The sequence below is a fragment of the Alexandromys fortis genome, unplaced genomic scaffold (assembly GCF_014885135.2).
Source record: "Alexandromys fortis isolate MF-2015 unplaced genomic scaffold, M_Fortis_MF-2015_v1.1 scaffold_92, whole genome shotgun sequence".
Taxonomy (NCBI): Eukaryota; Metazoa; Chordata; class Mammalia; order Rodentia; family Cricetidae; genus Alexandromys; species Alexandromys fortis.
The window spans coordinates 6632288-6648373 of record NW_026067972.1 but is presented as its reverse complement, the minus strand read 5'-3'; the positions used below and the strand labels follow the sequence as shown (position 1 = coordinate 6648373).

Sequence of the window (16086 nt, the reverse complement as noted above, 5' to 3'; positions counted from 1 at the left end):
CACAAAGAAGAAAGGAAAATACAGAAAGAGAGAGACATTTTTAAGTCAACAAATTGAAACTTTGGAGTTGAAAAATACAATATCTGAAATGAAATTTTTGATAGGCATATTAACAGATTAGGAAGACAGACAAAAACCAGTAAACTTAAAGATAAGTCAATGAGTCGGGTGTGGTGGCTCACTCCTTTAACCCCAGCACTTGGGAGGCAAAGGCAGGTGGATCTCTGTGAGTTTGGAAACAGCCTGGTCTACAAAGCTAGTTCCAAGTCAGCCAGTGCTGTTGCATAGAGAAACCCTGTCTCAGGAAAAAAAAATAGATCAATGAAATTATTCAATTTGAAGAATAGAGAGAGGGGGCTGGAGAGATAGCTCAATGGTTAAGAGCACAGGCTGCTGTTCCTGAGGTCCTGAGTTCAATTCCCAGCAACCACAACCACATGGTGGCTCGCAACCATCTGTAATAAAATCTGGTGCCCTCTTCTGGTGGTGTGGGCATACATGGAGGCAGAATGTTATATACATAATAAATAAATAAATAAATGGGAGAAAATCTTTGACCTGTGAAACACCACCAAGCAAAATGTAAATAACAGAAGTTCTAGAAACAGAGGAGAGAAAGTAAGAAATGTGCACAAGTCCTGGGTTGGATTCCCTAGCACTAGAAGGAAGGTAAGAAAAGGAGGAGAAAGAGGAAGATGAAATGGCTGAAAATTCTCCAAATTTGATGTGAGAACTTATTAATATGTATACCCAAAAAGCTCAGTAATGGAGATCATTGGTGAGCACTTGCCTAGCATGTGAAAGGCCTTGTTCAATTCCAGCACAATAAAAGAGTAATCCCAGGTGGGTGTGGGGACAATGAAAAGACACAAAGCTGGACAGACTGCATCCAGCTTCAGTAAGGCTTGGAGCAGATTGTAATCAGAAGTTGTTCAAATCAGAAATCACATATGATATAATCCAAGTGTTGGAGGGAAATTCTATACCCAGAAAAACTACCTATCAAAAATGAAGGAGACAGGGAATGGGGGTCACTGCTTTCATCCCCACAATGAAGAAACCACAGCAGAAAGACTAGAGATAGCAAGTTTGAGGGAAACTTGAAGGGTGGTAAAGCTAAAGGCAGACACTAACAAAATAACACCTTTGATCCCAGCACTCAGGAGGAAAGGGCAGGTAGATATCTGGATGTTTAAAGCCAGTCTGGTCTATTTAGTGAGTTTCAGGACAGCCAGAGCTACATAGTGAGACTCTGTCTTAAACAAAACCCTGAATGAGAAATCAAGACATCCCTAAGTAAATACTGAGAAAATTACTCACCGGTAAATATGTCCGAAAATTCCTCAAGGGCCCTTCAGGTTGACATAAAGGAAACTAAGAAGTAACTCAGATCTACATGAAATAAGGAGAACTAGTCAAAGGAATTACACAGATAAAAATAAAAAGTAGATATAAATATTTTTATTTGTATTTTTTTTATCTTACTCCACATGACAGCTCACAAACCTGCAACTCCAGTCCCAGGAGAATCAACACCCTCTACAGCTCTCTTGGGCACTGCACACACATACAGGTAAAACACCCAAACACATAAAAATAAATTTAAGAAATAATTAGAAATCAGATTCCTGCATTAATCGGTATTTATAAATATGAGTTGATGGAGATACACTGCAAAAATACTACTTTATGCTCAAAAAAGCATGTGTATATGCACACACATACACATGGACCTACACATATGCAAAAACAGGCATACACACACACACACATGAAAATGGAATAATAAAATATTAAGATGAACAAACTTATGCTCTGTATGGAGATAATGAGAAAATGGCCTTAAGGGCAGAATCCCAGCCTTTGAGGATCCTATCTTGTGAAAACAAAGTTCATTTGGAGAGAGAGAGAGATCCTGAACTAAGAATGCCACTGAAGAGGCTCTTTGCTGGAAAATAACTGCCTAGGGGCATGTGTTCTGAGTTCAGTTCCAAGGCACCCAGGGTACTACAGCTGTGAATAGTGGTGCTGGACTGCATGGCAAACAGGAAACAGAATTAGCAGTAAGAAAACTAATACAAATTTGGATAGAAGACTAATTTATGACTCTTTTATTCTTCGTGCCATATATTTCTTTCATAAATTCTCTGACTTACTCACCTGACCTCAATCCAACCTGCACTAGGGCTCTAGACTGGCATGGGTCATGCTAGGAAAAACGGTACAGAAGAGATTAAAGAATACTACCCTTCATCCCCACCCCGGCCCACCACAAGAGCAAGCAAGTCCTGAGTTTCACGGGCTGTATTCTGGTAAGCTTTCTAAGGCTTGGTCACATGTGATGGAGAAGGAGCAAGCAAAAGTAGTACAGAAGCTGCCGAAAACAGTCTTTTGTGGGACGCTCTGGGGCACTTGAGTGGCCAATGACAACTCATGAGCTGGCACAAGAACATCGTACATTTTAAAGTGCTTTCTTGTCCACCATGCCATATGCTCTTCATAAGCATGCTGTAAGGGATACAGGTCAAGAGTATCTCAAGGAGGAATCTGAGCCGCAGGAAGTTAAATAATTTGTCCAAAATCAAGACTCAGAAAGCCGAGGTCTTGGGACATTTGTTCTACTGTATCACATTGCCACCTGGTGGGCATTTGCCAGCAATACATGGTTCTTCCATTTTCAGAGCAAAGCAGAACCAGAAAGCTGGTATTCCGAATGCTGATTTCTTCCTTTAGTTTCCTCATGGTGAAGTGTTTTGTTGCAGAAATGAGCTCTAGCAATGAACATTCTCAAAGACTGTGGGCTATGAAAAGAGAGAATTTTTGTTAACCCTTGAGAGCTCTGAGCAAATAGACCTTTAGCAATAAAAAGGACCAAGACCAAGATCACCAACAAGCCCCTCAGAGGGCAACATCTGGTATGTCTGCCATATGTGAACAGTTATGGATCCAGGAATTCCAAAAGCTTTTCAACACGACCTAAACAGATGGTTTCATTGACAGAGAGGATTCACATGATATTCTGCCCTCACTAGAGAAAAACTCAGCGGATAAATATCTGGATGTTGTGGTGAATGAAGCTATAGCCCCACTGATTTCACCATTTTTCTCAGCATGTTTGTTGAAAAGCTAAGTAGTACAGATCCTGGAAATGAAACCAGAAATGCTTTAGGTTGCTTTCATAAAGAAGTGACTGGTGAATCAGGCGACGCCTTTAATCACGCCTTTAATCACAGCACAGGGGAGGCAGAGGCAGGCAGATCTCCGTGAGTTTGAGGCTAGCCTGGTCTACAAAGTGAGTTCCAGAGCAGTCAGGGCTACACAGAGAAACCCTGTCTTGAAAATGAAAAAAAAGTGATTGGTGGGAGTTAGAGTGACGGTTCCACAGCTAAGAGTAATGGCTGCTCTTCCAGAGGACACAGGATCAACTCCCCACAACCATACCTCTAACTCCAGTTCCAGAGGATCCGACCCCCTTTCTGACCTCTTTGGATATCAGAAAGGCAGGTGATGCAAAAACATACATGCAGGTAAAACATCCATACACATAAAATAAAATGAAAAGAAGAGGAATGTTGTGGAATAGTAATTTAACTAGGCAAAGATGTGTTACATTTGTTTATGCTGCAGAATATCACTTTAACTATGTGAAGGTGTGTGACTTTTTTTGTGCTGCATTTGTTTAATGTTGTACAGGTGTGTTGCATTTGTTTCACCTTGCCTGCCTAAGGCACCTGATTCATCTAAAAAAAAAAATGCTGAACGGCCAATCACTAGGCAGGAGAAAGACAGACAGGGCTGGCAGGCAGAGAGGATAAATAGGGATCTAGGCTCAGGGGAAGAACAGGAGGAGAGAGGGGAGCGGGAGAGAGCAGTCAGACATGAGGAGCATTGAAAGTAAGATATACTTTCAAAGAAAGAAAGAAAGTAAAAAGTCCTGAGGCAAAAAGTAGCTGAAGAGAAACAGGTTAATTTAAGGTAAAAGATTAGCCAGAAAAGACTAAGGCTGAGCATTCAAAACTAATAATAAGTCTCCACAACATGATTTGGGAGCTGGTTGGTGGCCCAAAAGAAAAAGCCTGGAACAGAGGAAGAGGAAGAAGACTTTGCACCATTCAGAAGGATTACCCGATCTGATGACAAACATATAATCAATTGCAGATGAGCAAATTGAATCAACAGTACATGAAAGCACAAATTGACAAACTAGGGATTCCAGCTACTACATTCATTCGCATTCTTACACATGGAGCAAAAGACAAAGGTGTCTGAAGGTCTTCCTATTCGAGCCAATCATGCCTTGTTGCCACTTTGGGCACTTCTGAGATTTATCTCCCCTTAGCACTTTTTGCATGCCCTTAGGTTTACAGCTTTGTTTTGCACTTACTGTCTGCCAGCTGAGGGCACATATATCTTTACAGACTGTAACAAGACCTTCTGTCATTTTCAGAATAGAAAGCAGGGTGACTTAACTCACCAGTGGTCTCACCACTCCCAAATAACCACAATTCACACAAAACCAACACAGTTTTTCAGAGAAAATTGTCCATCATTTTTTTTTCTGAACAGTAATTAAACTTTATGGTAAAAAGCAAAACAAAAAGAAATAAAAGAAGGGCTTGGCACCAATTGTCATTCTCTTCGGTTTAGGTAAACTATAGACATTCACTATGTATGGATAATGTGGTTGCTAATTTAATTAATGATTTTGTGTGTTTTTTCCCAAAATTCAAATTTTGAAGATGTTGAACCTCTCTACACATTTACTCTTCAAGCCTATAGTCCCAGCTACTAAAGAGGCTGAGGGAGGACTACTTCAGTTCAACAGTTTGAGCACAATCCACACGACAGTGAGACCATGTCTTTAAAACATATACGCAAACCTTTAACCCTAACCCTGAAAGGCAGAAGCAGGCCGATCTTTATGGGTCCTAGGTCAGTCTGGTTTACACAGCAAATTCTAGGCCAGCCAGGAAGGACTACATGGTAAGAGCCTATCTTGGAAAAAATGTAAAAGAAAAATCCCAGGAATGATGTTTCAGTCCTGTAATCCAAGCACTTAAGAGACTGAAGCAGGAGGATTGCCATGATTTGAGGCCAACCTGGGATATACAGTGAGTTCCAAAACAGCCGTCACTACAAAGACCAGCCAATGTAAACGGAAGTGTGCAGTGGGAAGGAGTTGATGAATGGGAAAATCACGGAATTCTGTGTCCTCCATACTTACATACTGTTGGTGAGAGTGTAAACTGGTGCAATAGAAATCACTGTGGGGGTTTCTCAAAACAACAACTAAAATTAAAAATAGAGCTATCATGGAGGCTGGAGAGATGGCTCAGCCATTAAGAGCACTGGCTGCTCATCCAGAGGTCCTGAGCGGCTCACATGTTGGCTCACAGCAGTATGTGGTGAGATCTGGTGCCCTCTTCTGGCCTGCAGCATACATGTAGGCAGAGCACTGTATATATAAATATTTTTAAAAAATAGAGCTATCGGCTCGGCGTTCGAGGTAGGAGTTGTGTCGTCGATAAGTTCGAGGGGTTTAGAGGTCCAGCCACAATGATTGAGGTGGTTTGTAACGACCGTCTAGGAAAGAAAGTCCGCGTCAAGTGCAACACCGATGACACCATCGGGGACTTGAAGAAACTGATAGCGGCTCAAACTGGCACCCGGTGGAATAAGATCGTTCTTAAAAAGTGGTACACGATTTTTAAGGACCACGTGTCTCTGGGAGATTATGAAATCCATGATGGGATGAACCTGGAGCTGTATTACCAATAGACGGGAATTCCTTCTCCTTGCCTCCCCTGCCTTCCTCTCCCACCCTCATTTGACATGGTATAGATGCCCATTTTTAATAATTCACATGAATAAAAACTTCAGTGCTGCAAAAAAAAAAAAATAGAGCTATCAGCCGGGTGGTAGTGGCACACGCCTTTAATCCCAGCACTCGGGAGGCAGAGGCAAGCGGATCTCTGTAAGTTCGAGACCAGTTAGTTCCAGGATATGCTCCAAAGCTACAGAGAAACCCTGTCTCACAAAACCAAAATGAAAAAAATAAAAGAGCTATCATATGACTCCTGGGCATACACACACAAATGGCTCTATACCCAACCTTAGAGATACTTGCACATCTCTTTTTTTTTCCTGCTCTATTTACAGTAGCAAGGCCATGAAATCAGCAAAAAAAAAAAAAGGAAAACTAAAATGTGATAAACATACACAATAGAATTTTCATTCCTAAAGAAAAATGACAGTTGTGCACTTGTACACACAAATAAAAATGAAAAAGCCTGGAAAATGGAAAAAACTGGAAAATACAGAAAGTGAGGTAACTCAAAATGTACTGGCTAGTATTATGTCAACCGGGCATGAGCTAACATCCAGGAAGGTGAACCTCGGGTAAGAAAATGACCCCAGCAGATTGAACTATGGACAAGACTATGACTCATTTTCCTGACTGATGAGTGATGTGGGAGGATCCAGCCCATGTGGGTGGTGTCACCCCTGGGCTGGTAGTCCTGAATGTTATTAAGAAATCAGGCTGAGCCGGGCGGTGGTGGAGCACTCGGGAGGCAGAGGCAGGCGAATCTCTGTGAGTTCGAGGCCAGCCAGGTCTACAAGAGTTAGTTCCAGGACAGGAACCAAAAACTACGGAGAAACCCTGTCAAAAAAAAAAAAAAAAAAAAAAAAAAAAAAAAAAAAAAAAAAAAATCAGACTGAGCAAGTCATGAGGAACAAGCCAGTAAACAGTGCTCTTCCATGGCTTCTACATCAATCAGTTCCTGCCTCCAGGTTCTGCCTTGAGTTCCTTCTTGCCTTAACTTCCTCAGTGATGAACTATGATGTGGAAGTGTAAGCTGAGATGAACCTTTCCTCCCCAAGTTCTTTGTTTTATTATGTTTTGCTTTTTGGTTTTTCGGTTTGGGGGTTTTATTTTGGGCAGGGGGGAGTGATAGTATTTCATACCAGAAATAAAAATTGTAACTAAGGACAGGCGTGGCGCACACACCTTTCTTTAATCCCAGCACTCAGGCTGAGGCAGGCAGATCTCTGTGAGTTCAAGGCCAGCCTGCAAAAAGGAAGGGGTTGGCAGAGAAACGACCAAAATTAGTATTATGAAAATGCCGTAAGAAAACCAATTTGTGCTAGGAATAAAATTTAAACACACAAAAGCAGTGGTTGCGCACACCTTTAATCCCAGCACTTGGGAGGTAGAGGCGGGTAGACCTCTGTGAGTTCAAGGCCAGCCTGGTCTACAAAGTGAGTTCCAGGACAGTCAGAGCTTTGAAGAGAGACCCTGTCTCAAAATAAAACAAAACAACAAATGAACAAAAACCCTGAGGTACTAAGTTGTTAGATTGAGGTTTCACAGCAGAGTTTGATGGCATAGTTCAATGTTAAAATGCATGTCCTAGAGCATGGACAGTTCTGATCCTGGCAATCAAGACGAGGGCAGCACTGAAACTTCACTCTCTGATAGAGGTAACATTTTGGCCCTAAGCTCCAGGACAGGGCTCTGGGATCCATGTGGGGGTTGGGAGTTCTGTGTTCTATGATGTAGTGATGACCTCAAGAAACTGCCACTAAGTTGAAGAAAATGGGATGGCTGCTAGAAGACCTGTTTCGGGCTAAGGGAGACATGGGGCTTCTCCAAGGCCAGCTGACCCAGGCTCTGGCCTGCAGATACTGCCACAGCAGCATCTGCCTTCAAAGCCCAGGAAGTCTGGTGATATTATTCTTGTTTACGGTTTGGCAGATCCGAAGATGGCGGCAGCTCAGGAAATGGCAACAGCTTCAGCCCTGGTACTCTGGAGACATAAGGATGCAAGGCAAGGTAGGTGCCCACTGATGTGGATATGTATGAATAACTATTGAAATGGCATGTGAGATCAAAATGGAGGGTCAATGTCATGGATGTGGTCCCAGATATGTGATTATAAGCCACAGATTAGTGACTGGGTGAGTGCTCATTGACACGATTTGAAAGACTAATCACAGACCCTGACATGGTGAAATGCTGATCTCTAAATGTGAACTGGGTTCTGACATTAACAATGGTTGAAGAGCAGGATAAGTGAGCACTGAGCAGAGCTGTGAGGTAGGTGAGCCTGCACATAGGGCTAGTGAATGTATGATACATCACATGTCTCTGAGATGTCACACATAATAGTATGCTCTATTCCCTAGGGACTGCAGCTTCTGTACCATTTAGCCTTCCTTGATCGCCTGTGGAAGCAAAAGTCAGAGGAGAAGGAGGAATATGGGGAAGAGAAGGCAGAAGAATCATTATCTCTGGATCCACTAAAACCATATTCTCCTTCCCAAGACACTTGCACTGGAAATGAACTCACTGCAGCTCCACCCCAGCCATCCTGTAGTTCTGAAGGCCTCCCCGAGGCCACAGAGTTAGGAGAACAAGTATTCATGCAACCTTCAAGCCCTTCCAGATCCTTCCCTACCTTCCAGATCCTGACCAACGTATCTGTAGCTTCAGGAAATTCCCTAGAGCAGAGAAAAAGCCAGCTCTTCTGGGGTCTTCCCTCGCTACACAGTGAGTCCTTGGAGACTATTTTCCTGAGTTCAGATGGCCCTTCTCCACTAAAGCTGTCTATTTGTCCTTCTGTCTTCTTCAACAAGGTTGCCTTCCTGCCTGTGTACAACTTGTTGCTTCCCTATTATCACTCCCCAACTTACTATCCTATCCTTGAAGCCCACACTATGAGAAATCTGGAAAGAACAGCAGCTGGTTCTCAACTAGTTCAATCTCCACCTTCCCCTCTTACCCCATCAGTATCCTCCACTATTAAACCCTTGCCTATAGGTTGCAAGGGAATCCTTTCTGACACTGAGGTAAACACACAGTGGTTTACACAGCAGAAAGAGGTTCCTTGTGTCTCTGAGAATCAAGTCCTACACTCACAGCCTGAACACCAAAAAATCAGATCTTCCACATTCTTATATTCATCTGAGGCCAGGAGGGAAACGCCAGGGGACCCCAGCCTCCTTCAACACAATCCAGAATCACCTTCTGCCTCTCTGTTGTATCCTTCTAATCCTCAGGAAGTCCTAACTAGATTTGAGGCTCCGTGGATAACCATGAAACAACATGAGCACCCAAAAGCCTCTGAATCTGCAATGCCAACTGCAAGCCCACACCCAACTTCTCTGACAGAATACCAGAGAACCAACCCTATAGACCTGTCTGGATTGAAAGCTCTCTGGGAAACTACAGGGAAAAACAAGAACCCTCAGATCTGTAAGCTTTCAATCTTCGCCTCCTACCAATTCACAGTACCCATGACAGAACCTCAAGGAACTGGCCCTCCAGGAACTCCCCCTGGATATGAAGCTCAGTGGGGAATTATACAACATAGAGACAATCCCCAAACTTCTGATCCCCTAATGCCAGTCTCCTGTCAACCACCAGATTTTCTGTCAGAAGTTGAAAATGTTAACCCCAAAGGAAGATGTCCTGCACCAAAGGACTTCTGGGGAAGCATGGGATATAGAGAGAGCCCACCTGTTTCCAGGTCTCCAGTGTCAGTCCCCTGCCCTCCTCTAAACACCCTGTCAGAACACCACAGGCCCCTAGAGCATCTGTCCACATACAAGCCTCAACGGCAACACAGAGACAACTTGGGCAATCTCTGGGCCTTTGAAACCCCAACTTTGAACTTCAACATGGGGTTCTATAAAGCCAACCCTGCATGTCTTCCCCTGGGATCTGAAGCTCCACTGAAGGGTAGACCTGGTACAGAAAATCTCTGTGTCTATGCAGACCTAGTTTCATCTCCTAGCCTTCCTTCTGCCTCTCTGCCAGACTTTGCAATAATGGGTCAGAGAGTCTTTTCAGAGTCTAAAGTTTTATGGGAGACAAAGGGGCAGAGAAAGAATCTCTGGGTGTCTGACTCCCCAAGTCCTGCCCACATACCTCTAGCCCCCTTTATAGAACCACAAAGATTCAATATTGTGGATGGCTTCTCTAGATCAGAAGCTACATGGAAAGATCCTGAGCATACAAGAAAATGTTTGTCTTCTGGGCCTTCATATCTGAATCTCAACCCAACCCCAGTTCTTGTACAGTCACCCCTCAGAGTTAGCCCCGTAGAGAACCTATTTAAATCTAAAGTGTGTTGTGGGGACACTCAAAGAAAAAATAACTTCTTGGCCTCTGAGCATCTAGCTCAAAGCTTATCCCAACACCTGCTTGGAGCCAGCTCCTCAGGAGTCCTATCTGAGCCTGCTGGAGGGTACATGAAGCAGAACGAAAACTGTTATGTTTCTGCATCCTCGGTTTGGGAATCCAGTCCACCTCCACATACTGTTTTGAAGTCTCATATAAGTGAGCTTTCTGGAGATCCGTGCAACTATAAGCCTATGGAGTCAGCAGGAGAGCAGATAAAGGACTCCTGGGCCACTGAGCTACCAGACCCCAGTTTTCTCTCTGTTCACCCCAACACTGAGTTTATATGTAGAAATGTACAAGAAAGACAGGCCTCCCAGGCCCCCAGTCCTCCAGTAGTAAATCCTCTGCAACCAACATCTTGGACTCCCATTCAAGCTAAAGCCCTAAAGTCTGAGTCTATCCAGCCTGGCCTACAGAAGGAAAAGATGTCCTCAGAAGCCAAGGCGAAGGCCCCATCTTCCCAGAGTGGGGCTGTCTCAGGGGTGTGTGACCACCATGTGAGCCATGCCTGGCAATGGAGTAGAGAATTAAAGCTCAGACTAAAGAAACTACAGCAAAGCCCCACTTTCAAACCCCCAGGCCCACATCGCCCACTTTGCAGCTCCCCAGCTCTTAACTCAACTCCAGAATCTTGGGGGCTCTCCTCTTGTCCTCAACATCAGACTCATCAAATTCCATTTATGTCTGCACCCCTGCTCTTCAAGTAGTGGTCCCCCAAAAGTTCAAAGGACAGAACCTCAGCCTGTCCAGGCCCCTCACTGCCCTCACTCCTCTTCTAGCAAAGCAGAACAAGAGTCTCAGAAAAACAAGAGGATAAAATAGAAGGTAAGGGGGCCAGACCCTATCCCCAGGGGATGTTCACATGAAGGTTAATGAAAACTGCTCAGGAATGGGGGAGCCCTCAAATATAGTGGTTCTGGTCTCTAGCAAGAGACAGGACAAGACTTCAGTTCTACTTTCAGCCTCAAAGAAAGGGAGTCCCAGAAAATTCAAAGCAGAGAAACTTGGAGGGACTGCAAGATTGGGATCCTCCCCTGTCCCAAGGAAAAACCCTGCCCGGGCCTGCAAACCAACAGAGGCCCCTAGACAGATTTCCTATAAAGTCTCAGTATAGAGCTCAGTGTTCTCCACACACTGTTCTTGCTCAGCAGCTTCTCCCAAATGCGGCTGGTCCCCAGAATCAACAAAGGGCAGGCCTGGTAGCTGGTGATACCCAGAATCCTCGCCATCGTAAGCACTGTCCTTGGGCCCCCAAGGGGAAGCAGCTCCCATCCTCCACACCCCATAGTCCCCCTACCAGAGGTTTTCAAAGGTTGTTAGCTAAATTTCTAGGTGTCTGTAGACCCTTGCCAACTAAATCATCAGTAAAGTATGATAGTACTGGCACCCATTATCCTACAGTGTGAACCAAACCAGGTGTGGGTATGAAAATAGAGAAAATCCTAATAAAGTAGTTCAACTAGACAAATCCCATTTATGTCTTCTTTAAAGTCTGGGTTACTAAAGATGTCAGGTCCCTATTCTTTTAGAGCTGATATAGCCCCTATTGATTAGGTTCTAGAACAGTGGTTTTCTTTTTTTTTTTAATATTTATTTATTTATTATGTATACAATATTCTGTCTGTGTATATGTCTGCATGCCAGAAGAGGGCACCAGACCCCATTACAGATGGTTGTGAGCCACCATGTGGTTGCCGGGAATTGAACTCAGGACCTTTGGAATAGCAGGCAATGCTCTCAACCACTGAGCCATCTCTCCAGCCCCTGGAACAGTGGTTTTCAACCCGAGGGGTTAAACAGTCTTTTCACAGGGGTCACCTAAGACTATTAAAAAACAGATATTTACATTATGACTCCTAACAATAGCAATTTTGGTTGGGGGTACCAGAGAACATGAGGAACTGTACTAAAGGGTCACAGCATTGGGAAGGTTAAGAACTACTGCTCTAGAGAAAAGATAAGAGTTCTACAGCTTTAACTTTCTCTTCCAGGCTTTAAGAGTCCACATGTCTCTATTCTCTAGGGTAAAGCGGCAAGGCCAGAGGAACACAGTCTGGTGCTATTCTTGAGAGAAAAACACCTGCATACCAAATGAAAAAAAAATGCATCCATTCACTTAGGAGCCAATGATATAAACAACTGTTGTTCATATTACAGTCCTTCTCTTCATCTACTTGACCTATAAGTTCTGTTGAGACAAGGTCTTACTATAGCCCAGATTAGTCTGAACTTAATATCCTCTTCCCTCAACTTCCGAAGATGTGTGCCACCATGTTTATTTAGCTTCTATATCTAACCACTCCTCCTCATCTTTATATCTCAAGCCCACCTTTCTCTATCCTTGAATCAGCTAATTTGACCCCAAGGCCATATAAAACAAGTGTCTTCACATTTTGGACCTGATTTGAGACTTGTAATTTGTCTTTTTGTTTGCTGTTTACTTTGTTTCCTAGAGATTCAATTTAGGGTCTTGCAGTGTTCAGCAAGTGCCCTACCACTTGCTAAATCCCCAACCCATTCTCACATCTTTAGTAATTGCCAATTTACAGCTTTTATCCATTTTCTTGGTTCACTGCTGGTTGGGTAGGGTACTAGCTTACTCTTGTTGATGTAACAATTCAGACAAAACACATGTGTTAGCCAAGTCTAACACATCTCACACTGCTAATATCAAGGGATTGGCAGAGAAGCAACTCCTTTCTGCCTCGCCTTTTCCCAGCTTCTGGGAGATGCTCATGAACCTTGACTATTAACTCCTTTTCTTCATTTCCAAAGTTATCAAACACAAATGAAGGAGTCCAAAAAAAACAGGAGTATCTCAAAAAAAATTTTTTTATTACCACGTGTGGGCTAGAAGAGTACCACATACCTATAATCCCCAATAGTATAGAGGAAGAGTCAAGGAAGACAAGTTCAAGGTCAGCCTGGGTTATGAAATGGGATACTACGTCAATTAACTAATTATTAAAAGGAAATTAATCAAAATAAATACATGCAGGGCTATGGTACAGCTTAGTTATAGGACATTCATTTAGCATGAAGAATTCTCAGCATGGTCAAGAAAAACAAATACTACATGAAGAGACACATTTACACACCTACCTAGAAGACACAGAAAGCTAATTTCTGGCCACTGGAGATACTGTTTTTGCTAGGCATGATAGTATATACCTATAATCCTAGCACTTGTACAGCTGAACCAAGAGGATCATCCCAAATTGGAAGTCAGCCTGAGGTAGAGTGAGACCTTGCCTCAAAAATAACTTTTTGCTTTTATTTTTCTAAATTTCTATAATGCACATCACTACTTCTTCTTTTGGGGCAGTGTTGATTGGAGACAGGGTTTTTCTGTGAAACAGTCGTCGAACTTGCTCTGCCGACCAGGTTAACCTCAAACTCAAGAGCTCCACCTGCCTCTGCTGCTGGCAATAAAGGTGCACCACCACACCTGCCCACATTACTTCTATGAAGGTTAGAGGAAATTATAAAACTATATATTGTAGTGCTTATCTCTAAGCCCAGCACTTGAAAGAATAACAAAAAGAAAACTAAAGTTGAGGCCACTTTGGCCTCAACAAACTGCCTCAAACCCAACCCCAAAGGGTAAATTTAAATTATATGTGCAGAACAATGAGTATATGAATGACAACACTGTGCTGTATAATAGAAGTTGGATTGGGTTTTTCTTAAAGGTAAAGGGCCAGATATGATGGCACATACTTTTAATCCTAGCACCAAAGAGATAGATACAGGCAGATCTCTTAGAGTTCAAGACTAACATGATCCACAGAGTTCCAGGCCAGACGGCCCACATAATGAGACCCTGTCTCAAAAAACGATGGGAGAGCAGAGGGGACTGGTGAGATGGCTCAGTGGATGTGTTTGCCACCAAGACTGACCACCAGTTTGATTCCTAGGATTCCATGGATGAGAAAATTTGACTCCTGAAATTTGTCTGACCTTCCCCTGCACTTGTCACTTTGCATATCTGTCTCTCAGGGCCAGGGAGGACTCAGTTGTGAGCAGTGGACGTGTTTCTCAGCATCGACCTGGCAGCTCGCAATCATCTGTGGCTCCAGTTCTAAGGGATGACACTCTCTTATGATCTCTGATTCTATTAGGCACACATGTGCAGATATAAACATTTGCCCACACAAATTTTTAAAAATAGATTTTAAATGCAAAAAATAAGGAAAAAGGGATAAAGTGAATTGCCTTTTTTTGTGATACTGAGTATCAAACTCATACATAGGCGAGGCAATCTACACCCCTAGCTCAAAAGTGAATTAATATTAAATCTTGCAATATTACTTACATACCACCTTAATTTCCCACATTTTTTAGCACAAAATGCACTGTGGGGATCAAGGGGTTTAGGTGATTGCTGACCTCTCCAAACTCAGGTTCCTTTCTTTGCATGCCTAACCTCACACTGCTCAACAAGCACATCCTGTGACTTCACTCAAATGTTACCCTGCATTTCACCAGTCTCTGAGATTCAAGCATGGTTTCCCTCCTTGCTTTCAGTCCTTGTGCCTTTGTGGATGCCCCATTTCTCCAAACTCCAAATTTTAGGGCTTGGAAGTTAAGAGCTTCCTGCTTTTTCAGAGGACCCAATTCAGTCCCAGAACTTTGATAGACAGTTCGCAAACCACCTGTAACTCCAGCTCCAGGAAACCCAACACTCTTCTGGTCTGAGGTAGCACACAACGCATAAACCCGGACTCATAAAACTGAGAAACAGGCTGTAGGTAACAGTAGAGTACTTACTTACCTAGGATGCACAAGGCTCTAGGGTCAATCCCTGACTACCACTACAACAAAATTAGTCATTAGCTAGGAGAGGTGGTTCAGGCCTTTGATGCAAACAACAGCCTGGTCTACCTAGTGAGTTCCAAGACACTCAGGGCTACAGTGATATCCAGTCTCAAAAACGTTCATTTGACATTAACTTCTTAGTGAGAAAGCGAGTATTTATTAGCAAAAGTATGTTTAGATTTGGATGGAAAAACTAAGGGGGATTTAGAATTGTGGCTGTAAGATCTTCCAGCACACACATTGTCATCCTTCGATGTCTGCTGGCTCTCAGTGGTACTCTTAACTCACAAATCCTAACAGCAAAACCTATTTACTGAACAAGTCTAGAGAAGATGTTCCAGTCTGTAATCAGACAATCTAAGTTATCTTATGTCCTCTTAGTTTGCCCATACAGACTAGAACTTTTTTCTTACTGTAGATTTTATGATGACCAATTCTGCTTAGTAAATTAGTAACTATTTTCAGTTATTACGCTCTGGGGGCAACGTTATCATGGCACTGGCTTCAGAAACAATAGTCATAACTATGGTACATTCTTGAATGACCAAATTAGACAGCTGGGGGGGGGTATAGTTCAGCGGAACAATGCTTAGCTGGGATGCACAAACCTCCAATATTTTAAGAAATGTATGTCTATGTATGACATGTGCAAGTACTACGATCTGGAGTCCTCTGCAGAGTATATGACCTCTTAATGGTTGAGTATTCTCTTCTGCCCAAAACCTTTTATTATTCTTTTTTGAGACAGAGCCTTGGCTGTCCTAGAACTTACTATGTAGACCAGGTTGACCTCAAACTCAGAGATCTGTCTGCCTCTATATACATTCTGAGTGAACCACCATGTCCAACCCTCCAAAACATTTTTTTTTTGCAAATCTAGTAAGAATACCCCAACCTAATCCTTCAGGATAAAGGGTTCTACAAACCTGATTTTCACTATCAAATACAGGTAGAAAGGGAACACATTTACCACACATGCAGCTCCATCAGGCTGCTCCCCTTCACTACAGTCCTATCTCCACTGATGCTATCCCCACCCACCCTGCTCAGTAAAGCTGCATTAAAGTGTTAAAGAAAAGGGG

General features: G+C 43.0%; 2 protein-coding genes across 2 annotated transcripts; both read left to right on the top strand.

The window, feature by feature from the left end:
• Nucleotides 1-5498: 5498 nt before the first annotated feature.
• Nucleotides 5499-5906, top strand: LOC126509899 (ubiquitin-like protein 5). Its single transcript, XM_050156095.1, has 2 exons — nt 5499-5506; nt 5546-5906. The coding sequence occupies exon 2, from the start codon at nt 5557-5559 to the stop codon at nt 5776-5778; it is 222 nt and encodes a 73-aa protein (XP_050012052.1). The 5' UTR covers nt 5499-5506; nt 5546-5556; the 3' UTR covers nt 5779-5906.
• An 850-nt stretch (nt 5907-6756) lies between these two features.
• On the top strand, nt 6757-11756 carry Spata31g1 (SPATA31 subfamily G member 1). Its single transcript, XM_050156096.1, is given in 5 exon segments — nt 6757-7834; nt 8188-10863; nt 10865-11029; nt 11031-11266; nt 11268-11756. Coding segments are annotated over 5 exon segments (3639 nt in total). The 5' UTR covers nt 6757-7597; the 3' UTR covers nt 11593-11756.
• The last annotated feature ends 4330 nt before the right edge of the window (nt 11757-16086 follow it).

Bases quoted from the DNA above. Each gene is read 5' to 3' on its own strand.
- LOC126509899 (XM_050156095.1), top strand. From the start codon at position 5,557: ATGATTGAGGTGGTTTGTAACGACCGTCTAGGAAAGAAAGTCCGCGTC.